Source organism: Aspergillus foveolatus, assembly GCF_047715535.1.
Source record: "Aspergillus foveolatus strain CBS 279.81 unplaced genomic scaffold BDW70scaffold_5, whole genome shotgun sequence".
Lineage (NCBI taxonomy): Eukaryota > Fungi > Ascomycota > Eurotiomycetes > Eurotiales > Aspergillaceae > Aspergillus > Aspergillus foveolatus.
Genome location: NW_027396069.1, coordinates 33,711 through 60,182, shown reverse-complemented (window position 1 = coordinate 60,182; position 26,472 = coordinate 33,711). Strand labels below are relative to the sequence as shown.

At 49.9% G+C, this 26,472-nt stretch overlaps 8 protein-coding genes across 8 annotated transcripts; 4 read left to right on the top strand and 4 right to left on the bottom strand.

The window, feature by feature from the left end:
* The first annotated feature begins 677 nt into the window (after nt 1-677).
* On the top strand, nt 678-2,434 carry BDW70DRAFT_128801 (mannitol-1-phosphate 5-dehydrogenase). The gene has a single exon (XM_073735495.1). It carries the CDS (start codon nt 948-950, stop codon nt 2,106-2,108), a length of 1,161 nt encoding a protein of 386 aa, XP_073599567.1. The 5' UTR covers nt 678-947; the 3' UTR covers nt 2,109-2,434.
* A 7-nt stretch (nt 2,435-2,441) lies between these two features.
* adaB (chromatin-binding transcription regulator ADA2) lies at nt 2,442-5,487 on the bottom strand (the record flags this gene model as incomplete). The annotated part of the gene is made up of 4 exons (XM_073738727.1): nt 2,442-3,031; nt 3,127-3,415; nt 3,898-5,181; nt 5,395-5,487. 4 exons carry the CDS (start codon nt 5,485-5,487, stop codon nt 2,442-2,444), a joined length of 2,256 nt encoding a protein of 751 aa, XP_073599566.1.
* An 876-nt stretch (nt 5,488-6,363) lies between these two features.
* On the top strand, nt 6,364-9,042 carry BDW70DRAFT_92958 (serine/threonine-protein kinase). The gene is made up of 6 exons (XM_073745209.1): nt 6,364-6,569; nt 6,654-6,800; nt 6,849-7,611; nt 7,671-8,086; nt 8,136-8,500; nt 8,559-9,042. The coding sequence occupies exons 1-6, from the start codon at nt 6,548-6,550 to the stop codon at nt 8,766-8,768; spliced, it is 1,923 nt and encodes a 640-aa protein (XP_073599565.1). The 5' UTR covers nt 6,364-6,547; the 3' UTR covers nt 8,769-9,042.
* Nucleotides 9,043-10,582: 1,540 nt separating this feature from the next.
* On the bottom strand, nt 10,583-13,939 carry BDW70DRAFT_128797 (coatomer subunit beta'). The gene is made up of 6 exons (XM_073735494.1): nt 13,708-13,939; nt 13,532-13,594; nt 13,461-13,482; nt 13,370-13,401; nt 12,044-13,312; nt 10,583-11,983 (listed from the first exon to the last, which is right to left on the bottom strand). The coding sequence occupies exons 1-6, from the start codon at nt 13,723-13,725 to the stop codon at nt 10,826-10,828; spliced, it is 2,562 nt and encodes an 853-aa protein (XP_073599564.1). The 5' UTR covers nt 13,726-13,939; the 3' UTR covers nt 10,583-10,825.
* A 199-nt stretch (nt 13,940-14,138) lies between these two features.
* Nucleotides 14,139-15,256, bottom strand: BDW70DRAFT_92937 (complex I NDUFA5 subunit family protein). Its single transcript, XM_073745208.1, has 3 exons — nt 14,647-15,256; nt 14,485-14,589; nt 14,139-14,424 (listed from the first exon to the last, which is right to left on the bottom strand). The coding sequence occupies exons 1-3, from the start codon at nt 15,192-15,194 to the stop codon at nt 14,358-14,360; spliced, it is 720 nt and encodes a 239-aa protein (XP_073599563.1). The 5' UTR covers nt 15,195-15,256; the 3' UTR covers nt 14,139-14,357.
* A 161-nt stretch (nt 15,257-15,417) lies between these two features.
* Nucleotides 15,418-18,081, top strand: BDW70DRAFT_128794 (putative disulfide isomerase; the record flags this gene model as incomplete). The annotated part of the gene is made up of 3 exons (XM_073735493.1): nt 15,418-15,873; nt 15,933-16,014; nt 16,067-18,081. Coding segments are annotated over exons 1-3 (2,191 nt in total), but the record flags the coding sequence as incomplete, so codon positions are not given.
* A 182-nt stretch (nt 18,082-18,263) lies between these two features.
* Nucleotides 18,264-19,354, top strand: BDW70DRAFT_128793 (cytochrome b-c1 complex subunit 10). The gene is made up of 5 exons (XM_073735492.1): nt 18,264-18,337; nt 18,404-18,465; nt 18,709-18,762; nt 18,838-18,985; nt 19,071-19,354. The coding sequence occupies exons 1-5, from the start codon at nt 18,335-18,337 to the stop codon at nt 19,077-19,079; spliced, it is 276 nt and encodes a 91-aa protein (XP_073599561.1). The 5' UTR covers nt 18,264-18,334; the 3' UTR covers nt 19,080-19,354.
* Nucleotides 19,355-19,689: 335 nt separating this feature from the next.
* On the bottom strand, nt 19,690-21,889 carry BDW70DRAFT_92920 (amino acid permease). The gene is made up of 3 exons (XM_073745207.1): nt 21,287-21,889; nt 21,123-21,234; nt 19,690-21,070 (listed from the first exon to the last, which is right to left on the bottom strand). Exons 1-3 carry the CDS (start codon nt 21,540-21,542, stop codon nt 19,726-19,728), a joined length of 1,713 nt encoding a protein of 570 aa, XP_073599560.1. The 5' UTR covers nt 21,543-21,889; the 3' UTR covers nt 19,690-19,725.
* Nucleotides 21,890-26,472: the final 4,583 nt, after the last annotated feature.

The window sequence follows — 26,472 nt, the reverse complement described above, 5'->3', positions numbered from 1 at the left end:
GGAGTCAGTCTAACGGCAGATGACGACACCGACCTGAGTCTCAACTTCTCTGTACCAGTAAACATGTTATCACTTCAAGTTGAACGACGTCTTTGAATAAAGATAACAAGGCAGCAAACGGTGGGTCATAATCTTCAAAGCACATCTAGATACGGACGTCATGATCCGACAGCGTGCGTGGATTCGATGCTTGAAGGTATTTACTCCAAGTAGATAGTAATAGATACTCTGCATACTTCAAGAGTAGGAAATCGCAGTGCGCTATATCTGACGCTACGCCAGCCTCGGATCCGCAGTTGCCTCGTTGTTCCGGCTCGACGGTTGCAGTTTCCGACACAACCAGGGGCTCGTCGGGCAGCACAGAACGTCGTACAAGCGGCGGCTGTGACTGGGCAGACATGATGGCATTAGCCCAGTTGCATATTCAAGGCGTTGATAGGCAATAGTGTCGGCAACAATGGTAGTATTTCGAGCAAGGAGTAATCCTGTTTTCCAAGACCCCAGATCTGCGTAGTTCAAAGGTGCCAATCAAAGGGCGGTTGAATGGTCTGGTGCTCCATCCTGATGCAATGGGCTGTGGATAACGACCGGTTCCCCACCCCGAGCCACAGTATGGCTATGACCTTCACTTCAGGCTGCATCTCGGTCATTATTGGCCTCAATCTGGAAGTCTCACTTCTCTTTCGACTCACCGGTCCACTGTGAACGCTTCTTCTCTACCCTTCCATCGTGCCTTCCTTGTTTGGCTGCCTTCTGCTTCAGAAGTCTATATAACCCGTTCCCCGCCCAGTCAAGTTACACTCTCCTTCCTTCACAACCATCCTCATAACACAACACAACCCAAGACACATACCATCCTCTTCTCTCTACTACCTCACCTATACCTACTATACCTACGCCAGGTCACTTGAGCACTTCTTAACCCTTGCATAACACATCCTCTCACAATGGGCAAGGCTATTCACTTCGGTGGCGGGAATATCGGCCGTGGCTTCGTTGGAGAGTTCCTCCATGAGGCTGGCTACGAAGTCGTCTTCGTCGACGTTGTCGACGACCTGATCACTTCAATTCAGAACACTCCCTCATACGAGATCACCGAGATCAGCGAAGACGGCGAGAAGACAAAGAAAATTACTAATTACCGCGCACTCAACTCCAAGTCTCATGAAGCCGATGTCGTCCAAGAAATCGCGACTGCCGATATTGTGACCTGCGCTGTTGGACCGCGGGTCCTCCAGTTCATCGCTCCCGTCATTGCCAAGGGTCTCGAATCTCGCAATGTTCCCACCCCTCTCACTGTCATCGCTTGCGAGAACGCTATCAACGCCACCGATACCCTTCGCGGCCATATTGAGAAGAAGGCCAAGCCTGAGATTATCAACGAGCGTGCCGTGTTTGCCAACTGCGCCATTGACCGTATTGTCCCTAACCAGCCCCCGAACAACGGACTCAACGTCCGGATCGAGAAATACTGGGAATGGGTGGTTGAGCAAACTCCCTTCAAGGAGAAGGGCGTCGCGCACCCCGACGTCTCCGCCATCCACTGGGTGGACAAGCTCGACCCCTACATTGAACGCAAGCTGTTCACCGTCAACACCGGACACGCCACGACTGCCTATTATGGCCACCTTGCCGGTAAGAAGACTATTGCCGATGCTCTCCACGACCCGAAGATCCGTGAAAATGTCCACAAGGTCCTGGACGAGACTGCCTCTCTGATCATTAACAAGCACGGCATCTCTGAGCAAGAACAGAAGGAGTATGTCGATAAGATCATCAGCCGTATTTCCAACCCCTACCTCGAGGACGGCGTTGAGCGTGTGGGTCGGGCCCCACTGCGCAAGCTCTCCCGTAACGAACGCTTCATTGGACCTGCCTCCCAGCTTGCTGAGCGCGGCCTCAAGTTCGATGCTCTCCTCGGCGCTATCGAGCAGGCTCTCCGCTTCCAGAACGTTGAGGGAGACGAAGAGAGCAAAGAACTCGCTAAGATTCTCAAGGAAAAGACGGCCGAGGAAGCTACCAGCGAGTTGACTGAGCTCGAGAAGGATCACCCTCTGTATTCCCACGTGCTTGAACGTGTGAGAACTGTTCAACAAGAGTCCAAGTAGGATCAACACCCCGGCAAAGTTGTCTCAGCGCCTCGTTGTCACAGCTACACCCTCCCTTATCGCGTTTCGAACACACACTTACTCACTGCCATGAAGGGAGCCGACTCGATCACGGATTTGAAAATCCCCAGGCGAGTTTCTTCTCCAAACGACGTTGAACATGTCTGGCCGCAGGACGGAACTTGATTGTGCATGGGATACGGCGAATATGGTCTCGGCATGGGGTTATGTATTATGGAAATTTCGGTTTAGCGTTATGATTTGTATGTAATCGCTTAGATGCAGAGCACTAAGCTAATGAATTGATGATCATGATATCGAGTTGACCCTATACTACAACTTACTCTCTTTCCATTCCGGCTTTCTCTTTTCGACAAAAGCTTTCAGACCCTCCTTGATATTTTCGCCAGCATTCAGCTTCTTCTCCCAGTTCTCAACAAGCAGGCGTGCCCCTTCCTCGGCACTAACTCCCTCCCATCCCATCTTGACCCCTTGCCGGCTCACAATCACAGCGTCAGGACTATTGCCCGCGATCTGCAGCGCAACCTCAACAGCCCTCTTAACGACTTTCTCTGCACTAACAACCTCATTCACAAAACCCCATCTCTCCGCCTCCCTCGCCTCTACCCTACGCCCAGTAAGCACCATCTCCATTGCCCGCTGCTTTCCAACCGTCCTCACAATCCGCGGCAACGCCCCGGCCCAAGCGACCACCCCGCGCTGCACCTCCGGAAACCCAAAAAATGCCTTTTCGGATGCAATCACTATATCCGTGTTCGTGATCATTTCACACCCTCCGCCTAGACATAACCCATTCACAGCAGCGATGATTGGCTTCTTCCCGTTCCGGCGCGAAAGGCCCCCGAAACCGCTGGAGGGCATAGGACTGCGCGGCTTTGAAGATTGCGTGCTAGCATTCCATTCTGCTCCAAATCATATATAACGCCTTAGCAATATCCCCGCAAAATCAGTGCTCATACGGTGTCGAAAACGAGTAACTAAAGAATACAGAATGTACCTTTCAAATCAGCCCCGGCACAAAACGCTCTCCCTTCACCAGTTATAATCCCGACTCGAAGTGACGGCTCCTCGTCCATCCACTCCCAGATTGCGTGAAGCTCATTGTGGCCGGTTGAATTGATGCAGTTGAGGTCTTTAGGGCGGGAGAGCGTGACGAGGAGGATTGTAGGTGCGGGGAAGGTTAGGGTGCTGTGGGCTGGAGTCGGTGGTGGGCTTTTGAAGGGCATCGTCCTCTTGATTCTTTTGGTTGCAAGTAATATGTATTTGGGAGAGTTGGCAAGGAGTTTCTGCCTCAACGTCTGGGTAGAGGTTAGGTGGCTATGATATAGGGAGTTGAGGTTACCGAGGTCCTTTGGGTTAAGGCCGGTGCTGGAGTTGGAGTTGCGGGGAAGAATCCAATGTCCTATCTATCTTCGTCTACGGCTCATCTGAACTAATAGTGATTAACCAGACTGAAATGATATTTGATAAAAATTGTAAGGCTATCAGACTTGGCCTCTACATTCAATGCTTCGTAATGATTCGTGTCCCAACGCCTGCAACTCCCCATCCCTTCCTCTCGCTGGCGCTGTATAATATATACAAGAGTCGAACTAGGATAATTTCCACATTGCGCAAAAGCCACAAAGCGTACATTATCCCTTGTTAATCCAACCGCTGTGCACCATGAAATCGAATATTCGACTTGACTTATTGCCGTCGATCTGGTTGGGCAAGTTGTTAGTGGTGTATGGCGGTACTATAGAATATGTGTGAAGAAAAAACATACCTTGCAAAGAGCCCGAGCATCTTTCTTCTTCAAGCTCCCGCCAGCTTTCATTGATTCCTTCAATAGCGTCTCCTTGATCACCAAGTAGGGTTTCGGCTGAATATGAAGGACATCGCAGAGCTCCACTTCCTCCTTTGTTAGCAGGTGAAGGTCCGGCGCGCCTTCATTCTCCAGTTTCCACGGAATCACCCCGTTCAAGGGCTGAACGACAAATTTAGTTTTGGGGGGCTGAGGAGTGGCCGGTCCGTCACCGTTCGCGGCAAACATACGATCGAAATCGTTCATGGGGACATTAGGTTCTTGCGCCTTAGAAGACGCGTCAGCGACTTTTTGGAGCCGTAATGGGAGTTCTGGGGTTGTTAGTTGGTTGGCGGCGGTAGGCTGCTCAGGTTGTTGATTCTGCTTGGGCCGTGTGCTCGCAAATCTGTCGAATGATCCTTGTGGCATGAGCCGCTGAGCTCGTTGTTGTTTCTCCTGCTCATATTTCTCGCCGCCCTTAAGATCAGCAATTCCCATTTGCCGCCATTCTTGAAGTTGTGCAATAGCCAGGCGGAGATTGTGCTCGTATTCCAGGCCCTTGTTGAATTCCTCAAAGTCTTCATGGTTCATCATCCGTGCGAATGGTTTTGCCTTGTTTAGTAACTCTCGCTCCTCCTTTGTGCGCTTTTTCTCTAAAGCTGTGTTTTTCCGGTACTCGAGGAGATTATGCTCAAACAATATTTTCTTGCGCTCTGTTCGCGCCGTAAGGCGCGTATTATAAATGTCGACGACAGTCATCTTCAATTCCATCTCGGCGTCGGTTTCACCATTAGGCGTCTCGCCCGCACCAGGCTCAAAGGTCATGTGTTGTACAGCTTCCTCAGCATCATTCATAAATTCCGTCTCGAATTCCAGTCGTCCCGGCATGTAACCTTGCACCTCATGACAAGCGGGTACACTAGCTGTAGGCTTCTGCTTCGGTGTGGTAGGAGGAGCAGCTTTAGCTGCTTCTTTGCGCTCTTCAATGCGCCTTTTCTTCCGAGCCTGGAATTCCTCCTTGGAAATCGAGTCTTGGAGACGCGTATCCTCCGGATCAGCGCGCTCAGGTAATGGGAAGTTGGGGCTATCAATATATGTGCTCAAATAATGATCGCGCACCTCCTCCTTCGTCCGGTATCCACCAATATGGTCTGCGATATCGGCCCACGAACCTAAGCCATAGATCTCAGCACCTTCCAGCAACAAGAGCTCCTCGTCGGCACCCCAATCTTCTTGGAAGATGGGTACCGAATTCTGTTCTATAACCTGAAACGGATGCGTAGATGGGTCATGATTTTTTGTTTTCTCTCCGGCCGCGAAGCATGGCACACATAGGTCGTATTCAGGGCAAGATGGGTGAGCGCATGATATGCGAACCTAACGCACGACGGGGTTAGCAATGAAGACGGGCCCGGAGGGGGAGGAACAAAGATTGGGACGAAACAAAGAACACTTTTGCAGCTGGGTTGAGCTTCTTACAGTAGAAGTGACGTCCACAGAGCACACATCGCAGTGATATTTGGTGCCGGCTTCTGTACCGCGCGTAGCGGTCTTCTTTCGTATTACACCCATCGATCCCGAGAGCCTTTCATCCTCCGCGATACCCTGATCCGTTTCGACGAAAATTACACGCCCTCCGGTGCGGATAGAGGGCGGTTTAGCGAGTTCGAGTCAATAATATAGTCAATGGCCGCAGATAATATCCAGATAAAGGGATGCTTGATGTCTCCGCAGCTGACTAAGTGGATATGCAGCAGGTCAGCGATTGACGGTGGTTCGTAGGGCTGGAATGGATCGCCGAAAATAGAAGTCGTTATTGGACTCGATAGCTCGAATTATCGTGGTGTTGGTGTCTCGAATAATGATGCTGAATGCGACTATTCGTCCTGTTCCTTCAACCAGCGCCCAAGACTCAGTCCTGGGCGGGCGACGTCCCATAGGCGGTGGCTGTGCTCTGGTTACGAATCCCTCTTGCAAATCAAGTCCGGAGCCTGGAGTACAGCCCCTGTGGCGCAAAATGCCTTGGAAACAAGGCAGGTATCGCCTCCCAGCCCAGGCAACCCACAGACAGCCCAATCAATGGCTGCTCTCACCCGCCTCTGCCCCCCTCTTTGTTCGCTCCCTTCGGGAAAGCCGTCGATTTCCCCTCTTCAGCCTCCGTCTCAGTTGTTCTCAACTCTCCCGAAACCGATCAGTCACTGCTGCTTCGTTCCTTCGCGCTTCTCTACCCTTTTTACTACCAGGTCTAGATATGCTTCTCTAGGCCTATCGAATATTTTTGCTCGCTCGCCTGTCTATACAAGCGGGCCTGTCTTTCTCTCGCTTCTTTTGTTGGGGTCTCAATCGCTCGTACCAGTTCCTGATCGTCCCTGTCGCTGCGTTTTACTGCTGACTGCTGTGGCTGTGGCGGTCTTGCATCTCCTCATTTCTCCGTTAACTGTCAGCGCCGAAGAGGTGTCTTCTTTTGATCTCTATCCGTCTCTTCTTGTTTTTCTTTTTAGCCGTCTATCTCCGCTCTCTTTTCTCACTTTACTCTTCCACCCGAGATTCGTGAACAAACTTCGGGTTCGCTTTGAATTCGTCTTTCTAGGATCAACCCCCTCCCTTGATACACCAGACCGCCGCCTTCACAATGTCCTGGAAGCTCACTAAAAGTATGTTCAGTTGGTCTCCCATATCTCCGTCCAATTTTCGTTATTTTATCGATATAGGAACTGACATTGTTTGTACTTTGACAGAGCTCAAGGAGACGCACCTTGCTCCTTTAACACAAACATTTACACGTTCCTCCTCCACATCTACTATCAAGGGTGATTCTGGCGAGGAACCACAGGCCGCTGCACAGACTCCGACTATTTCCTCGAGCGCCTCCTCCAATGGAATTGGTATGTTCGAGTCCCGTCTTCAGAACTGGTGTATCTAATGTTGTAAAGCTGCCTCGGAAGCACTCGTCTCTCCTCCCGTGGCCCCCGTAAAGCCCGGAATCTTGATAGTCACCCTACACGAAGGTCGCAGCTTCGCTCTTCCGCAGCATTATCAGCAAGTTTTCAGTTCACACATTCAGAATGGCTATTCGATGCGCCCTAGTTCTTCATCTTCTCACTCGACGCATTCGCAGTCCAGTTCGTTTGTGCCGAGCAACCGTCCTCAATCCACAAGTTCTGGCATCAACGCGGCTCCCACCATTCACGGTCGGTACTCGACCAAGTACCTTCCGTACGCCCTTCTTGATTTTGATAAGAATCAAGTCTTCGTCGATGCTGTCTCAGGGACGCCAGAAAACCCCCTTTGGGCAGGCGACAACACCGCATTCAAGTTCGATGTGTCTCGAAAGACTGATCTGAATGTTCAACTATACCTCCGCAACCCTGCCGCTCGGCCAGGTGCTGGCCGGAACGATGATATCTTTTTGGGTGCCGTCAAGGTTCACCCTCGATTCGAGGAGGAAATCCAGCCTTACATTGACGACCCAAAACTGAGCAAAAAGGACAACCAGAAGGCGGCTGCCGCTCACGCCGAACAGGAACGCGCACTTGGGCAAGTCGGTGCCGAATGGCATGACCTCCAATTCGGTTCTGGTTCCCTCAAAATTAGCGTGTCTTTTGTTGAGAGCAAGCACCGCAGCCTGAAATTGGAGGACTTTGATTTGCTCAAGGTTGTTGGCAAGGGCAGCTTCGGAAAGGTCATGCAGGTTATGTGCGTACTCATCAAACTCCTCCTGCTCATTGATTTCTCGTCAACTTACACATCCACAGGAAAAAGGACACGGGCCGTATCTATGCTCTCAAGACCATTCGTAAAGCACACATCATTTCACGGTCGGAAGTCACGCACACTCTCGCCGAAAGATCCGTACTTGCGCAGATTAACAATCCTTTCATCGTGCCTCTCAAGTTCTCCTTCCAGTCACCTGAGAAGCTATACTTTGTTCTGGCTTTTGTGAATGGTGGAGAGCTGTTCCATCACCTTCAACGAGAACAGCGATTCGACGTTAACCGTGCTCGTTTCTATACCGCCGAGCTGCTCTGCGCCCTCGAGTGCTTGCATGGCTTCAAGGTCATCTACCGCGACCTGAAACCCGAGAACATCCTTCTTGACTATACTGGACATATCGCTTTGTGCGACTTCGGACTGTGCAAACTCGACATGAAAGACGAGGATCGGACAAACAGTAGGACATTCAGCGTCCCTTTGCGTTCCAGACAGCTAATGAGGTACAGCATTCTGCGGTACTCCGGAGTATCTTGCACCAGAGCTCCTCCTCGGTCAAGGTTACACCAAGACTGTCGACTGGTGGACTCTGGGCGTACTTCTCTACGAGATGTTGACGGGTCTCCCACCCTTTTATGACGAGAACACAAATGATATGTACCGAAAGATCCTTCAAGAACCTTTGACCTTCCCAAGCAGTGACATCGTGCCCCCAGCTGCACGAGACCTACTTACTCGACTTCTTGACCGTGATCCTAATCGCCGACTGGGTGCCAATGGTGCCGCGGAAATCAAATCTCACCACTTCTTTGCCAACATCGATTGGCGTAAGTTGCTCCAGAGGAAGTATGAGCCGAGTTTCAGGCCCAATGTGGTATGTAGCAATTATGCGCCCCTAGAAACAATCACTGTCGGTACTAACAGCTATATAGGCTGATGCCCGCGACACTAAAAACTTCGATGCCGAGTTTACATCCGAGGCTCCAAAAGATTCATATGTGGATGGCCCCATGTTATCTTCGACTCAACAACAGCAATTCGAGGGGTGGTCTTACAACCGTCCCGTTGCTGGTCTCGGCGATGCAGGCGGCAGTGTCAAGGATCCAGCATTCGCCAGTATTCCTGAGGATTCTCGATTTTAAACATCCGCGACGGTCTGGCTAAGCCAACCGCACACGACAGGCTTCGAGATATAGGGACCTTTCCGATCTACCCTTGCATTTCCCTGTTGCCTATGCATATCCTGCCACCTTTGTCGTCGTTTTATTTTCCAAGCCCCGGTCCTACTTATTTCCGGATACCTTTTCTGATTGGATTAGTATGTGGCAGTGATTTCAGTTTGAGCGAGTTGCCTTTCATCAATTTGTTTTATCCTTGCATCGAAGATACATCCAGGCAGGACCCTACGCGTTCATTTCTCGCATGTCTTCTGCACATCTGTCTACCTTGGGGCTTTGCGCAGTTTCCGGTTTCGGTCTGTAACCTAAGGCGCGTGTCCGTTTGCATGTCTATGTTCATTGCTCCAAGACTTGTCGCCTCGGCTGCCAACCGAACTACATAAACTTTTTTCCCCCGATCTGCTGGTCTGATCTATTCAACCTGGCTTCCCGAACCACACATTCGCTTTGAGCAAACAATTCATTTCGGCTGTTTCTCAAACGGAGCTGATCCATCATCTTCCAATAGTCCCATGTCGTCTAGAGAATCACTTCGATTTCGCTCCTGTTTCTATGGTTGCCGTGGTTCTTGTTCCTTCTCTTTCGTTGTTACGTTATTTCCTTTTTCATTCCCCCGGTGGGTTTCTTGCGCACTAGGAGGGACCAAGCAAGTTACGGATCTGCGGAAGTATGGGTGTATTGAAATGGCCGGTTCATAGATCAACAACGAGTTGTTCATATTATCGTCTAAGATTTTTCAACTCAGGTGTCTCGCTTAACAAAGCGATGTGCTCAACTATAGCAAACTGAATAGATCGTATCGGCAGACTCGTCACTTGCGTGATCGGATGTGATACAACATCACTGAGCCATCACTCCACAAAGACCATAGGACTGGCCGTGTCCCGAGTGTTGAGGAGTGAGTATGCCATAGTTATCAACTACTAAACTTGCCTGAGCCCTAGGCCGAGAGTCGATTAAGATAAACCGCTGTAGATAGCTAGCTATGCTATTATGCGCCTCACAATTGTCTGAGTGTCTCAACAGCGGAGGTTGGAACGACCCTGAGACTGAAATGACTAGTATGTAGCATTCAGCTTCAGCGGCCAAATGTCTGTCAGTCTAGCATCTCTGTAACTTTAAGAATACTTTGTCCTTGAGCCCCAAATCACGCGCTCGTATTAAGAACCACGCTGGATATGCGCATTTCTGCGAGAGATGACAGTCTCAGTTACAAGGCTAGACCGATACTCAAGCGCAGGCTCATCTTCTGAGACAGACAAGAATGCAATGCGCTGGGATCAATTGCAAACTATCACATCGTGATCAGTTGCCCCAATCTGCAATTACGGGAGACAGTCTTAGTCGCTGCAGCAGTTTTCCAAATGGTCTCTACGATACCGCAAATCAAGTTTGGGATGATGTATGGATCGCGATGGTTACCAAGCGAGAGCCGTAATATCTGTTTCAGTTTTGGAGATGTGGTAAGCAGGCCGATGGGACTATACAGTGGTGAAGTGCAGTATGATCTTGGTAAGACATTGCAAGCAGAAAATCGTTTAAGTCCTCATATTCCTGGGACTTTTGCAACATATCATTAAAAGAGATATCTTGCCCCAGTAGATGCTGCTAATCTATTGACTATATCCAGCAGCACATTATTCCGTCTCTGCTGCTCAACCCCGAAACACGTGCTGAGGAAAAGATGCATCAAAACACGACTATGCCAAAGCAACAATATCTGGAGATCATATGCGATGAGTCGTGAGTATTACAAGTGAACCGACACGTTGCAAGAAGCACTTCAGAAATTTAATTCGAGACAAGTAAATATAATATTTGGGGAAGAGAAACTAAGACAACCAGATATCCGATACAGAAAACAAGCGCTCCCCGAAGCGAGTTTTAGCTGAGTATTAACATTTCAAAATGCCACATTGTGAAATCCTCCTCTCCATGAAGCTCTTCGCAAGTCCGCCTAGGCAGCTACAAAGCAGTGTAAATAATCATGCCCACATTAAACTCTACCCAGGTAAAAGCATTCATGCCTCCGTCTCTACCTCCTGCGTGCCGTTCGTCTCCGGTTCAGGCTCAGCGTCCTCCCCATCAACGTCAATAAGGGAGCCCGATGATACTGGCTCAGTAACAACGCCTTCCTTCTCTAGTCGAAGATACTCTTCCCACTCTGGGAACAAGTCATCATCCGCGGGCACGCCCGGTGCGCCAGGTGGGACACCGATGAGCCGAGAGATCTTGGCCTTTCCAGATTGTTCCAACGACTCCTTCCACTTGACCACAAGCTCCGGGGCTCGGGACGGCTTGTATGTCTGGGCAAAGAGGACAGATTCAGCTAAACGGTTGGTTTGGACGAGGAGGTCGATACAACCATCGACATCTCCGAGAGACCAGAGGGTAGAGAACGCGACATTGTGGAGGCCAGCATCGGAGGCTTGTGACGCCAGCGTTCGTAGGCCTTCCTTGTTGCCACTAGCAGTATGCAGTAGCAGAAGAGAGCCAACATCTTTGGCGAAAATGAAGCACTCCTGTGCCAGGGACAAATTCCATGCTGACAAAGCAGCATCACCAACGATCTTCCACTTGTGTTCCGCATTAGCAGCACGAGCGATTTCAAGGGCAATGTCGAGGTTGTTGAGGGCAAGGGCGAGCTCAAACCGGTGCTCTTGATCAGTTGCAACCTCCAGGGCTAATTCCTTGTATCCCTGACCTTCGAGGAACCGTGCCACCTTGTTCATCTGGTCCTGTGGGATGTCCTGGAGCAGCTCCGCTGCGAGTTCCATGTCTCCACGGAGCACGACAGTCTGATACTCGACCATGCTGAGAGATAGAGCAAACGAGACGGCGTTGACGTCCTTGTCTGCAACATAAACTCGGCCATCACGGGGTAGGTATCCCAGAACATACATTGGCTGATCAAAGTGCGAAATCGTATACGTTTGATCGCCGACAAGGTAGTTTAGGCGATTCGTAGAATTCGTGTAGATGAAGCAGTCTCCGACCCATTGACCTGTCCTGACAGATTCATTGACATCGGTAACAACTTCGAAGGCAGACTCAACACCATCCTCATCAGCCTCACCCGCATTCAACCCGTTGATATAATTCTCTCGAGAAAATCGCAGAACATAGAATGTGTCATCACAAGCAAGGGTTACCAATTCTCCGGACTCAGACCAATAGACCTATTTGAAAATATCAGCTTGCTGCCAATAGGACGAGAATGTTTCAGGGAACACGCTTACGTTCCGCGGCTCAACCTCAATACGTCGAACTAGGTTTCCCGTCTCCCAATCAAACATACCAATACCCCCCTGTCCTCGAACACCAAGCAGAACACCGCCCGTAAGGCCTTCGGCCTGGAAACCTACATCGAGGCCGCCGCTCACCTCCTTAAAGTTCTTGAAGATCTTGACACTAGTAGCCGACTCGCGAATAGCATAGTCGTTGCTGTTATCTTTTGAGCCCCAAGCAAAGTCCAAAGCTTGCCCAAAAGCCTTGTTTCTCCAAGCCAGGGCGGTGTAAATGATATATTCGCCATCTCCACAGACGGAAACAAAGCGCCCATTGGGTGAGTGTGACAGTGTCTGAGGGTACACTTCACATGAGCCTAAATCCTTGGTAGGAAGAGAAATCGGTGCTCCATCCTTGACGCTGGCATCTCCACCCTTGATGACGGTGGAAACTACCTCGTTGTGCCGCGCCCACACAATCTTTCCGGAACCATCCATGGAAACAGCTGGTTCTTCTCTGCCCATCTTCACTACTACAGCACCATCGTCAAAGCCAAGTGCAACGCCTTGTTTGCCGCGTTGGTATGAAACACACCAAGCTCTCTCGAGGCCGTAACTCAGAGATTGCTCCAGTCTATAAGTGTTGGCGTGCCATATCTTAATGGTTCCATCTTCAGACCCAGAGATAATGACAGGCAATTCAGGATGATAACAGGCGAAAGAGACATTGCTCGTGTGTCCTTCTAAAGTTGCAATGAGTGCCTTTGTCGTGTAATCCCAGACCTTTACAGTCTTATCATCCGAAGTAGTGAGAAGGTACGGCTTATCGGCCTGCGGGTAGTAGTCAACATGGTTAACACCTTTCGTTTCGTGGGCCTCGAGCGTGAAATTGGCGTGCGGTGAACCCAGGCTCCAGATTTTAACAGTCCGATCCAGACACGCAGAAGCGAATGTGTTTGTATCCTTGGGGTTGATTGCGAGCCCCATCACATAGTGGCTGTGACCCTCATACACCTGCACACACTTCCATCCCTTCTCCCAATCCCATAACTTAATCGTCATGTCGTCGGAAGCTGTAAGCACGAATGGCTGTGTCGGATGAACTGCGATGGAACGAATGTAATCTGGGTGCGCCTCGAATGAGGCAATCTTCTCGGAGGTGTTGTAATTGTAGATGCGAAGCTGGAAATCGTCTGAACCACAGACAATCCAGTTCTTGCGAGCGATAAATCGCCCAGCTCGGACAGGGACATCGGTAAGTTCGAAGGTTTTAATGATCGACTAGTAAAAGGAGCAGTCAGATATCGACCAATGGTATATTTTGAGCGGGAAACCTACCTGAGTTTCATAAGACCATATGTATACATGACCTACACATGTTGATCAGCATGAATAACTAAAACGCACATGCTGAAATTCAGCCACGAACCGCTGTATAATGTTGTCAAAATCTATGGCCGTTAGCATGATGCAAGCCCCAAAATGTCCAAAAAAACTTACCCATGGCTCTGTCGGGTGGAAGTCAATGCCCTTCACTCGCTCCGAGCGAGCGAAGAGTTGTCTCTGGATTCAATGCCCTTGTCAGCAGGAGCTCCCAATCGCGGTGAATATAAGCAGCAGAAAAATCGCCAATTATTCCAGAATATGCAATCATGATGTTCAAGTCAATGCCGTACCTTGATATCCAATCTCATGTTGTGAGGGGGGAAGGAGTATCGCAACTATGTGCGGCGTCGGAGGTGATTGATCAGGGAGGGGAGCCAGGCCACGAGCCGTTCTAACAGCCCAGCCCGGGATTGCAGAAAAATTTCGGCAAAAGTATAGTTCGACGGCGAAATATAAGCACGAGGGAGAGCAGCCGAGGGGCGAAGCCTTGTAGAACGTCGACGGGACTCCAGCGATGTGTCCACAAGGAGACGGCAATAATCCCGCCAAATCGCCCATCCGCAGTGGACGACCTAGCGATGCTCCTCTCACCGCCTACGATTCTAGTCATCTCTGGCTCCAGCGTCACCAGTATCATATAGCGAGCAGGTGCGATAACCACATGGAGCCGGGTTCATTCTATATGTTTGACCTTGCTGGTTGCGGTACCGACTTCATAAGTGCAGCAATGAGTCAATTGCGAAGCCCGAGCTCTCATGAGAGTATAAATCTGCAATTCAGTGGACTGGAAAACAGCAAACACAAACTAAAATGAAACAAGGAGTATATGTGACTACAAAAAGTATAATTGTCACATTTGCGTCCAACCCAATGGACACCGTCGGCTAATAAGTACATGTAATTTGTGATTCTATTGATCATTCATGATAGCAACAATCCTTTAATCCGTTTTGCGTTCAAAGTAAGTCCACTGACCAGGTCTAGGCTTCTCTTCAAGCTCCTCCCAGCTACAAAGGCGTCAGTTAGGACAAATAATCCGCTATCAGGGGTCGCATATGAAAACTTACGACTTTGACTTGTACAGCTCGTCCACAAGCTTCAATTCACCCTCGGCGACTTGAATGACTTCTTCAATGAGGCCAGCACCAATTTTCTTCTCAATTTCGGCGATCCTGCAAAGATTCTGTCAGTCTGTCGCTCTTCAACTCGGACAAAGCAGATCAACTTACTGGTCAGCGTCCAGGGCCGGTTCATTCTCCCACTTCATCTGTTTAGTGTGAAAGTCCGATTCGGCGTCCGCAGCAGAGGAGGTAGCTTCCTCAAGTTCCTTCTCCCAGCGCGCCTGTTGTTCCGGCGTGCGAGCAGGGCCTTCCGTAGTTGGTTCCAACTTTTCTCCATCCCACTCTTCTCCGCGGGGGTTGTCGCTGTTGTCGTCACGTTGGATTGCAGCATAGGAACCGTCTGCCAGACGTAGGGAAGCAAATCGCTCGGGTTCGGCGGCAACGGCCTTCTTCACGCGTTCCAACCAAGCTTCGTATCCGGCCGGCTTCGTCGACTCGACGATCTGCAAGCGGTGACGGGTCAATGCCTCGGTGGCCTGGCGGTAGGCGGAGGATTCGGGGAAGGCCTTGAGTTTCTCCAGTGTAGATGTGTAGAGGTAGATCAGGGTGGGACGAGGGCTTGGGTGTGTGTTCAAACCCGTCAAACCGGTCGGAGTGAAGGGTTCCAAGTACCGGGCCGGTTTGACGCTGGCCAGCAGCCGAAGTGCAGCTCTCATCGTGATTTAGTGTATATAAGAACTAAAAAAAGGAATTGACCCGAAAGGGATGCCGAATGAGAGTCTCTCTTGCGCACGGGATAGGGTACGTCGGGACTAGTACAAGGTTGAGGTGCCATCGGGGCGGAGAAACTAGCGTTCCAGGGCCTGAGGCAGCAACGGCCACTTCGTCTGAATCCTAGCAAAGGAGATTAACCTCACCCCCGTTTATCCCAGACATTCTTTTCAAGTCTTTCCGTCTGAGGGCGTGCGGATTACTCCGCATATTTGTCGACATTGCCGACTCTGAGATCTCACATACGCCTTCTGCTATTGCGGTTGTACGGCGCATCTTTTTCGATCGACCCGCCTTCGACCTTTGTTTCCCCCATGTGCCACCTTTGAATAAATCCGAACTAAGTCGCCTTACTCGCACTCTCGTTATTATCAGACAACATCAAGGCCATAAACCTTTACATCTCCCCAAAATGCGCGTCTTGTTATTGACATGGTCGTTACTTTCACTCTTTTCCCTCCCGACTTTTGCCGCTCCTTCTGAAGGGACAACCCCGGCCCAACGCCTCGTGAAAAGGGCTGACTCTGATGACTCGGCACCGACGCTCTTCAATGGCATCGAGGTTCCGCCTATGAAGGAGCTAACTCCTGAGAACTTTGCGGAAACGGTTAAAGATGGTTATTGGTGCGCATACATACCGACTCCCAGACCCAAACTGAGCAGGCGGGCTGACATCTCACTAGGTTCATCAAGCAATACTCTCCGGCATGTCCTCACTGTGTAGCGATTGCACCCACGTGGCAGACTTTATACGAGTTTTATTATGTGAGCATCTAAAGTGTGCTTTTGTGTGTTTTTATCTGACAGAAAAAAATAGACTTCGAATCCGCTCTCCGCAGCCTCTACTAAACAATCTGACAGCCGGTCTCTGAACTCGTTCGAGGGCTTTTACAACTTCCACTTTGCCGCCATGAACTGTCTGGCATACGGTGATTTGTGCAAGAAGCTCGAAGTCAACGCTTACCCAACCTTTTCTTTATACCATGATGGGAAGCAAGTCGAACAATATGATGGAGCGAAAACAATGGAGGCTTTCAGTGAGTATATTGAGGAGAAGCTGGAAGCTATCAAACCTGGGTCACGCCCCGCGAAAGGTCTTAAGCTACCAGAACCCGGTGATAAGGCAGTCGACACCAAGGCGAACCCGGATACCGCTGCTTCCAAGGACAAGGACCCCGAGGCTGGCGTCAAGGCCGGTGAGAAACATAATGAGAAAGCTGCTCAACATGCTGCCGAGATGGCCCTTGAGAATCCGGCCAACGAGAGAGACGCTACTCCGAAGTCGAAGCAGAAGGCCAAGGCGCCAGTGAATCCTCTGGGAATATCTGTTCCTCTTACCGCTGAGAGCTTTCAGAAACTTGTCACGCCGACTGATGAACCCTGGTTTATAAAGTTCTATGCTCCCTGGTGCCACCATTGCCAGGCGTTGGCCCCTAATTGGGCACAAATGGCCAAAGAGATGCAACACACACTCAACGTTGGCGAAGTGAATTGTGAGGTGGAACGCAGACTCTGCAAAGATGCCCGTGTTACTGCATTCCCCACCATGTATTTCTTCCGCGGAACAGAGAGAGTGGAGTACAACGGTCTTCGAGGTCTTGGCGACCTGGTCAGCTACGCCAAAAAGGCTGTTGAGATCCGGAACGGCGTTCAGGATGTCGACGCCGAGTCTTTCAAGGCTCTGGAAGAAACAGAAGATGTGATTTTCTTGTACTTCTATGATCATGCAACAGTATCTGAAGATTTCGAGGCTCTGGAACGTCTCGCCCTTCCGCTCATCGGTCACGCGAAATTGGTGAAAACAGACAGTGCTGCTCTCGCTGAAAGATTCAGAATTTCCACCTGGCCCCGCCTTCTCGTCTCTCGAAGTGGGCGTGCGAACTATTACAATCCTATCGCCCCTAGAGATATGAGGGATATCCGACAAATTCTCAATTGGATGCAGACCGTTTGGCTCCCCATTGTCCCCGAACTTACGGCCTCTAATGCGCGCGAGCTTATGGATGGCAAGTTTGTGGTACTCGGTATTCTAAGTCGCAGCCGTGCAAACGAGTTTGTTGAAGCGAAGCGCGAGCTGAAGAATGCGGCGCTTGAGTGGATGGATAAACAAGTGCAGCTGTTCCAGTTGGAACGACAAGAGCTACGGGATGCTAAACAGCTGCGGATTGAAGAGGCAGAGGATCGCAATGATCAGCGTGCGTTGCGTGCAGCCAAGAATATGCACGTCTCCATTCGCGAGGACGATAAGAAGCAAGTGAGGTTTGCCTGGGTTGATGGTGATTTCTGGGAGCGCTGGCTGAGAACTACCTATGGCATCGATGTGAGCAAAGGCGAGCGTGTCATTATTAACGACCAAGACAACCGCCGTTACTGGGATACTGCTTCCAGTGGTGCTTCCATTATGGCTTCGCGAACCTCCATTCTTGAAACCATTCCTCTCGTCATTGCCAACCCTCCCAAGCTGACGCCCAAGTCTACTATCGGCACCTTTGAGTCAATTTTCTTCGTCTCCCACGCATTCATCACAGGTCACCCTATTCTCTTCGTCATCCTCCTAATTCTGTCCATCGCTGGCGTGACATATGTTGCCCGGGGGAGAGCGCATAAGCGCGGAATCCGTGGCGGAATCCTCGGCATTGCTGGCAATGCTGGTGGCTTCCTCCAGCTTGACGGGAAGGAAGGGCTTCTAAACGGAGGCTCAACCGGAAAGGTAGACTGATGTGGAATGTAAAGCAGCATTTAAGCTACTTTGTTTACCCTATACTTAGGCTTTCATATTTCTTTCTTGTTTTCTTGATAATACTTGAATAAACTTAGTTCTTTTTTATATTATTGAATGACTGAAGATTTGGATGCTATTTCCATTCCTACTTTCTTAGGCCTATATATTCTAAACCTCGAAACTTGAGCCTTGGCCCTTGTATCAATTGAGGGTCACGTGTTTACAATTTCTGAGTCGCTGATTGGCTTCGGGCGGCACAGTCTCCGGCTCCGGTTTTCGTCGACGGAAGTGTCGCGAATCCGCCCAACCTCGATTGTCTGACGTCCTCTGCTGGCAAGTTCCAATCCACAAGAATCATACAAAATGGTGTGTACATTCCTAACCATTGGTATTCTATGTCTAGTCAATTGCTAACGTTGCGGTCCGACCCAGTTCTCTCAGACCCTCCGCCGTGCCGCAGCTCAGTCTGTCCGGTCATCTCCTCTTGCCGGAAGGTGAGAACTCCCCGGGCGAAGCTATACCATACATACTGTCCATTACCCTCCCTGTCTACCTGCCTACCTATATTCTCGATATGATACTTCCGCGGCAGACTGGACTGGGTATCTGTGACACTCAATCAATGTAATCGTTGGACACGGACAAAAGCACGCACCAAGCAGCAAGCTCACACGCAACCCAACGCGACGAAAACCACAAGCCCCAAGCTACGTAGCTAACTCGAATCAAACACACAGATTCATCCCCTCCCCTCACGTTGGCGGCTATACCATCAACGACGCTACCAAGTTGTGAGTGCTATATCCCCAAGGATCCGATCAAACGTCCCGGACAGGAAGAGTCCGACTAACGCATTACATTAACAGCGCTGGAATTGCCGGCACCTTCGGTGTCAGCGCCGGTGTCTTCGCCCTCTTCTTCTTTGGCGAGGTTCCCCGTGTCCGCAAGGATATCCTCCAGAAGCTCCCTTTCTTCGACACCTACCTCGACCGGACCATTGCTCCTGAGGACAACGTATGTCATTTGTTCCCCGTCTTCTCTTTGTCACGTTGCTGTCGCGGGCTCACTGCAGTTTGCTAACTCGTTAATCTGCATCCAGCCCTTCTAAATGAATCATTCTTCTTCGTCGTGTCCCCCGTTGTTGTTTCTTCTCTCCATGTACGTCGGGGTCGTGGATAAATAGACGAAATGGCGATGGTGATGTACTCTGTAGAATAGCAATGAGATGCACTAGCACATAGACTTTGGTGGTCTCCGACTAATGCGCTAAGTTGGGAGTACAGGAAATTATTAGAGACTGTTCTAAGCATAGGACCTCGGGTAAACACAGCTGCATCATTCGAATCTTGACCTTTCTTGGTTATAATGGAGCACTAGTCAAGCCTAGTCTTTGTAGGTCTGAAAGTTCGGATCACGTAGCTGATTTCATAAAATTACGCATATATATGTATAACTCATGTCTCATTGATGTAAGACCTGTTCACAACGTAGACTACTTTATCAAGGACGACCCGAGCCCATACGGTATTCTCAAGAAAGGACATCTACCGACCAAGTAGATGCTAGATGGTGCAAACACTACGACATTTAGGGTGGTCAAATGGTCGTAACAAAGTGACGCAACAAACTCCGCATAATCAAGTAGGGCAGGGAACGCCACGACATATTGGGTTCGAACGCAAGATTAATTAATGAGAGAATAAATAGACTAAATGAAGCCTAGAAGCCCCTGAAATGTGATGAAGACTAGTACCCTAAAGCTTGGGAGGCGACCTATGCGAGATATCTGCAGATGCACCTGCATCTGGCACCACAGTCGTCTGTTCCTGACTGCCATCTATGCCATCAATTATATTGCCGTGGATGACATGTTCCAAGTTAACCTTTGGCCCCTTGAACCATTTATGTGCATCAATCACCCACCAAATGCTCACCGCAATCATAGGCCCTCCCCAGACCAGACAGGTCCAGTTCATCAGATCCGCGGTGAGGTTCGAGCCTGTGTCAGCAGGTAGGCACAGAATAGGCACCATCAGCAGGACAAAGCCTACTCCTAGGGCTCCTATCCACGGACCGAAGGAACCCAGATGCCATGGTCCTCTGCGAAACCGGTCACCGACAAAGAAGACGCGGATTGCAATGGGGATTATGAAGGCGACGAATTGTGCAATAGCTCCTATGGAGAACAAAGCACCGATGGCGACGTCGCCGGCAAATAAGAGGAGACACATCAGATTCCCAAGGACGGTGTTCAGTATGACAGCATTCACGGGGGTTTGGGTGGTGTTGTTGATGCGCTTCCAGTGCTTCGAAAAGGGAAAGCAGTCGTCGCGAGCGTAAGCATAAGTGACTCGAGATGCGGCCACCATACATCCTTGGCCCATCGAGAAACCACAGATGATGGTGAGTGCGAGGATGGCAAGCGCACCCTTACGGGGCATCACCTGGAAGAGGTACGACGCCCAGGGCTGTCCTAGATCCGAGTTCAATACTGCGTCAATGTCTACCACGGTGTAGGCGACGACGAGCTGCAAGAACCATCCCATGAGACCGCCAACGCCCGAGGTGATAACAATGGCCCGTGGGGAGGCGATATTTGCGTTGGAACACTCTTCACTGAGATGAAAGGGCGAGTCGTAGCCGGACATGGTCCAGATAACAGCAACGAATGTCATCAGCACGGCTACTCCATCAGGATAGTCTGTCATGTTCGTAATGTTCCCCCAAACCTCCCTAGATGGCGTGAACTTGGGAGAGTTAGTGGTCCCGGCAGGAATGGCGATAATGACAGCCACCAGTGCGAGCATATTGAAAGTCGAGCCCCAAGAGTTGAAAACCGCTACCCATTTTGTTGGCATGCTGCTAATAACAGTGTGTACTATCAAGATGAATACGGTCAAAAGATAGGTCTGCCATTGTGTAGGGATGTAATCCGGATTTTGGATGGACCCTGCAGCAAGAATCATTGCAGCTAAGGCGTAGTCCACCGATGGAGCTGCAGTGATCTGACCGATCCAGTTGGACCACCCAGTAATCCATGCCGCAAAAGGGCCGTAGCCTGGAGGCGCAAGCACTGCAGCGGCATAGTACAACCCTCCGCTGCACACATCAGCATAAGTGGGACGTCAAACATCATGGTCGGGGTACGTACCTGGTGGGCATAGCAGAACATAGCTCTGCCATAGACATTGCAACACATTGGATGAAGATCATGGCAATGATCCAGCCCCAGACCATTCCAGCGGTTCCTGCATATCCCATACCTGCAGCCGCGAGTCAGTCCAGCTGTGTGATCTCGAGGAGCTGTGGGAGTACCATAATACATAGTGCTTGCAAACGACGGAAGCAGTCCCAGCACCGCAAAGCTGACGCAGAATGTAGTCCATAGTGAGAACTCGCGCTTGAATTCCTGTTTGTATCCAAGAGCCGTGATGACGCGCTCATCGGCGTCCATCGAGTCGTCGAATACGGGGACGTCCCCGTTCGGTAGGGCTGAGGTAACAGAATCATGGCTAACATCGTGATAAGCGTGCGTGTCCGACACTGCTAGTGCTTTGCCTGAGAGAGACATAGTGGTCGTTCAATTGCGGTCGCATTCGCTCGCGTCCAGTTGGCCAGAGAAACTCTTTAGAGACTACGAGCCACGACGTTTGGAAGGAAATCGATCGTGCAAGGGATGACGAAGATGACCAAAGTCCTGCTTTGGGTAACACCAGATGCATATATATGCATCCAGCACGGGGGTGCTTCCGAGCCGATGCAAGATGACGGAGGCCCCGATGGGATGAATTGTCGAGATCATCTTCATGATAACCCAGATATCCAAGACAGGGGCCTCTGAAGGCTGGGCGATAGGGAACTCAGCACCCCGCCCGTCAATGCAAGCACTCAAACCATCCCCAAGTAGGCAGGTTCAGGCGGAGGCTTGGGGACTGGCTGGGGAAAGCTTCGACGGGTTATCAGACAAGGCGCATGGAGAAGATAAGCTGGAGATAAGAGTATTTGTCCGTCATGGATTGTGGATGGGAGTGCACAGGATTGATCGAATCTCGAAACTCGATGACATCCTGGTTGGATATGCTGTGTCTCAGAGGGCTTTTGGTTTTCAGAAGGAAGCGAAGGAGAAGAAGTTCCTTGCAGGCAGCGTCGTACGAAGCCAAGCCCAGCTTCTTTTACTCTGCTGTCTACTCCGCACCACTCCCCCTCACCACCGCCAGCCTATATAGCGAAGACTGTGCTATTTGGATGTCCACACAGCACGTATTGGCGTTCACAGAACTGGTAAGACAACTTTTGACCAGGCGATAGTCTTTGTTGAACGGCTAACTTAACCTCCGTCAGATACCGTTATCGGGATCCTCGCACTTCCTTCTAGGTACAAAGGTGTTGTTATTCCCAGCTACAGAAAGTTGCCATGAAGGCGCGTTCACCAACTTACTGTGTCCTTATGAAAAATCCAAGCGAAAAATAGCGAGCTAGATCTAGACAACAGATTGACAAGTATCGCAGTGTATCGAATCCACATGTTCGACTGTGTTCCTTACGACGACGCCCAAGACGCAACTAGGGAATTTGTAAGTCGTATTGCGATCTTCTTCATAAACCATCACTACATCTTTTGCTACAGGACACTCTGAACTTTCCAGTTTTATGGCTCAGGACTAGAACCAGAAAGTTGACTGAAAACTCTGGAAGCGCGGAGTACATATCGCGGAGCATGACCCTAGAAAGCAGCCTCCATTCTTCGTGGACGAAATGAACATAGAATTTGAGCACGGAACCTGGACATAGGGCAACTGTAACAAGGGCTATCTCGACAGTCTTTGTGCACAAGTATAATCATGGTCTGACAGTCGATGCCTATACATCTGGTTAACCCTAAATAACTGCGGGTGTCTTCACCTGACAAAACTATCAGCTCTCGTCCAACTACGACCAATGCAGACAACATACCGTACGTGATCAGTGCTAGCTTCTGCTTTCGGCCGTCCCATGCAAGCTCCTACCCTCAGGGAGGCAGCCTGAACCAAGGTGTATACAAGGTCGCGCCTCCTTGGTCCCCTATTTTACTTCAACAGGGATAGTATTCCCGAGTGAGGGATCCCTGTTAGTCATTGCCATGGGAAGGCTCTTTATACCAGAAAAAATTACCCCATAGGTATCTTTCAGGCGGCAGATTGCCATCTGCTTAAGAACTTGTAAATGGTGATGTTATATCACTAGCATTACCGACTGGCAGATCTCAGACTGGATTATTGTTCCAAAAGCCGATTTCTGTTCTTTCTTGAAAATAAGAGTCTAATCCTTGAGCTGTCTGAGAGTAATCAAGAAACTCGGCTGAAATGCGTCCACATCTGTCGAAGGAAAATTGAGTGCCCGGTAACGTTGTACCAGTCTGCAAATATACTCGTCATAAGAAGTATGTCAATATCATAACCACTTTAGACTTTTTTTGGCAGACAATGTGCAATGAACAAGTGGTCTACTTCACACACTGCGTCATCATAATCTTACAGGGCTAATCTAACAATGAGCCCCGCAAGTTAGCTTCTATGAGCGTTCCGCGTTACCAGCACCTCCACACAAAATCACACGAGTGCGAAAGTTAGCCAGGAGCACTTACGCTGCTGCATCTGCCACAGCATTAGAGAATCTCGATTACACCCGGCAGGGCCGGCGGTCAACCCCGAGAGCTTACCCAAGTAGTTTACAGCTCACATGCATCTGCATGGTTCTTGCATGGGTGGGTTTAGACCTCTCCAGCTGTGCTCCACTGCACATGTCCAATTTAAAATCCAGTACGTCAGTAATAGTATGGGATGCAACGCATCAACAAAGTGAAAAGAACGGTGGGTTGCTGCAGTTAGTTCTTACCAAACGACATATCCATAGTATGGTCCATAGTAGGCATCCACGACAACAACATGCCTACTGCAGATATTGTCTGACATGAGCGGCTGCTAGCCTGGGCTATGGATCATGTATAGTAATGCCTACCGCATTTGTTGTCCAAGACAAGTCTCAGGTTCTGAGGTCTGGTTATTACACTCGTATACAATATAGAAGGTTGTACTCTACTCCCTGGCATCGTTAATACTTGACGGCCAGGAGTAGATTCTTCACTTCACAATATTGCTACAATACTGCTTGCTTTTGCGCTGGATATTCCCCACATTGAGTTGAATACTGAATGCTAAGTCCTCCCGTTCTCTCTATTTAACTATTATATTATAAGAATATCTGGGTACAACGACACCCGACGAACTCAGAGCAATGCTCCCATTACCCGAATTTAGCCGATCCTCTATCCCGGTTCTCGACGGTATTCCATAAATCGTAGTCGTGAATGATGGGTTGTTGATGTTATCAAGATACGGAGTGCACTAAGACTACCCTAGCTGCAGCCTTCAGCTTCTAGAAAGTCCCCACCTAGATAGGTAGCCTCTTTAAGGTGAGGAGGTGTTGGTGCTTAGTGCCCTAGCGGTTAGTAGTGCAAGGTTACTAGTTAGCACAGCCTTGTCTAAGTATAGGTACGGAGACAATACCATTGTCGGTTGACCTGGAGCTGGAGGGGCGCACTCTATGCAGTACTAGTAAATTTGTACCTGCTTCCCCGTACGGAGTATCTACGTAGTATGACAGGGCTTTGGCGGCTCAGGATGCAGGGCCGCGCGGCAAACAGAAAGTAGTGCAAGGGGACAACTTCGTCCTGGGATCCTGGGGGTAGATCCGACTCACATGTACCGTCGTACAATAATTGTGCCCCGAGTCCCCGAGTCCCCAAGCCTCCAAGCCTCCAAGCCCGAGCGAGCCCCTACAACGTGGTGAAATTGCCGGAAGGGAAAAGGGCTCTTTTGAGGTGGAGTGCTAATGAAGCCTACCTTTTGCTATTCTGGGGAAGCTCCGGAGTAAAGGATTATCTATGTAAGCCACTGAGTCAAAATAGGATAGCATATATTTGAATTATATCTGAATACGGAGTAAAGTTGCTCAGAAACAGCAAACGTAGAACGGTGCGGGTTGGCGCTCGTACTCTACGTGTCTCAGTACCCAAGCCAGCAAGGTACTCGGAGTACCGACGCGCTTTGTTCCCAAGCCTACTCCGTAGTAACTATTAATCGTGAATATGGTAGCCTATTACTTCAGCTCGTATATCATCACTCATGGTCGCTTTTACTACTCGGGGATAACGCGAAGCGGTGGTAGCGCTAAGTGTTGACCATGCAATCCCGTAAGCACAGCCAGATACTCGCACACCATCAGGGTGCTCCTGTAACTACTCCAGCACCTGAAACCACGAAGGAATATGGTAGTACCAAACGCCTTGAGATTCAGGATGGGGGGTAGAATTTCTTGATTTGTTCAGTCGTCCGCGGAGTCCTGATCTTGCACAAAAATCGCGCAGTTGTGTCAGGGGGGAAAAGGAGAAGGGGTCGCAACTTGGGATGACAACACTGGACAGGTACTGGGAGCCATGCTCAGATTCGTGCTGTGAGTGTGGCATATTATTGCTAGCCGATGCAAATGCCATTGTGGACACAGCTGATATCTGGCGGGCCGTTCAGATACCGAGTTATCGACCGAGTAAACGCGGTACAACAACCCATGCGTGTTAAATGACATGCGTTATATAAGACATGGCTTATAGGATCACAAGCTCATACGGTTAAGAGTTCTAGACTCTCATTAAATATGGAAAGCCTGGCAACTTTCGAAGATTCATCGACCCGGCCTGCGCAGCATGAAACTCGCCGATACGTACTGTGCTGTACAAAGTACTATATGTATTTGTATAACCGATAGCGTTTGCTGCAACGGTTTTCAGCTCAGCACACCACAGGACGCATTGCCGGACTCAATCAATCTATCACCTCTTTTTTGTTGAACTGTTGAGTATCGCATCCTTGCCTCGTCTTTGTTACCCAATCATGAGTCAGGGAAAAAGCGCCAACTCAAAAAGGTCGAAGTCTGGCTCAGACCACGCTCATACATTCACGCATGCAGATGAGGTATGTGGCGTTTGGGTCGGTGGTGTGATTGGCTTCCAGGTCTCCTGAGATTAGAGCGAACCAGACTTGGCTTCGGTCTTCCTCCGTCCTAGCCCGGAAGAACGTCGCCGGGATAGCAGAAGTTGAAAAGTGCCGAGGCAGGCTTCATTTTGATGCGCCCCCCTTTCCAATGATTCGCGACCCAGGTCTTGCTGGAGCAGCGACGATCTGCAAGCTTGAGGCAGGCCGTGCAGTAGTAGTCGAAGGTACCAGACGCGCCATGCCGAAGCAGGTAGGTGGGAGGAGGGCGGCGGATGTCTCCGGCGAGTCTAGTAAAGCAGAGAAAACCCTCCGATATCGACGTCGCCAGCCACTGTGCTCTTTAACCTCTGCCACGTATGAATTTTTTTTTTTGGGTTTCCAAGATTTGTAATTGGCGTGTGCATAATCAGTTACGTAGCATATCAACATAACTCGAAGGCTCGATAGGTAACCCACGGAAGATATCTTTGC

Coding starts and splice junctions, on each gene's coding strand:
- BDW70DRAFT_128801 (XM_073735495.1), top strand. CDS start 948: ATGGGCAAGGCTATTCACTTCGGTGGCGGGAATATCGGCCGTGGCTTC.
- BDW70DRAFT_92958 (XM_073745209.1), top strand. CDS start 6,548: ATGTCCTGGAAGCTCACTAAAA. Junction 6,570..6,653: donor GTCCTGGAAGCTCACTAAAA/GTATGTTCAGTT, acceptor GTACTTTGACAG/AGCTCAAGGAGACGCACCTT. Junction 8,501..8,558: donor CGAGTTTCAGGCCCAATGTG/GTATGTAGCAAT, acceptor ACAGCTATATAG/GCTGATGCCCGCGACACTAA.
- BDW70DRAFT_128797 (XM_073735494.1), bottom strand. Junction 13,313..13,369: donor TATGGTCTTATGAAACTCAG/GTAGGTTTCCCG, acceptor TCCTTTTACTAG/TCGATCATTAAAACCTTCGA. Junction 11,984..12,043: donor TTGAGGTTGAGCCGCGGAAC/GTAAGCGTGTTC, acceptor ATTTTCAAATAG/GTCTATTGGTCTGAGTCCGG.
- BDW70DRAFT_92937 (XM_073745208.1), bottom strand. CDS start 15,194: ATGAGAGCTGCACTTCGGCTGCTGGCCAGCGTCAAACCGGCCCGGTAC. Junction 14,590..14,646: donor CCGGCCCTGGACGCTGACCA/GTAAGTTGATCT, acceptor GAATCTTTGCAG/GATCGCCGAAATTGAGAAGA. Junction 14,425..14,484: donor GAGCTGTACAAGTCAAAGTC/GTAAGTTTTCAT, acceptor ACGCCTTTGTAG/CTGGGAGGAGCTTGAAGAGA.
- BDW70DRAFT_128793 (XM_073735492.1), top strand. Junction 18,466..18,708: donor TCATCTCCTCTTGCCGGAAG/GTGAGAACTCCC, acceptor TCAAACACACAG/ATTCATCCCCTCCCCTCACG. Junction 18,763..18,837: donor ATCAACGACGCTACCAAGTT/GTGAGTGCTATA, acceptor TTACATTAACAG/CGCTGGAATTGCCGGCACCT.
- BDW70DRAFT_92920 (XM_073745207.1), bottom strand. CDS start 21,542: ATGTCTCTCTCAGGCAAAGCACTAGCAGTGTCGGACACGCACGCTTAT. Junction 21,235..21,286: donor TGCAAGCACTATGTATTATG/GTACTCCCACAG, acceptor TCGCGGCTGCAG/GTATGGGATATGCAGGAACC. Junction 21,071..21,122: donor TGTTCTGCTATGCCCACCAG/GTACGTACCCCG, acceptor TGATGTGTGCAG/CGGAGGGTTGTACTATGCCG.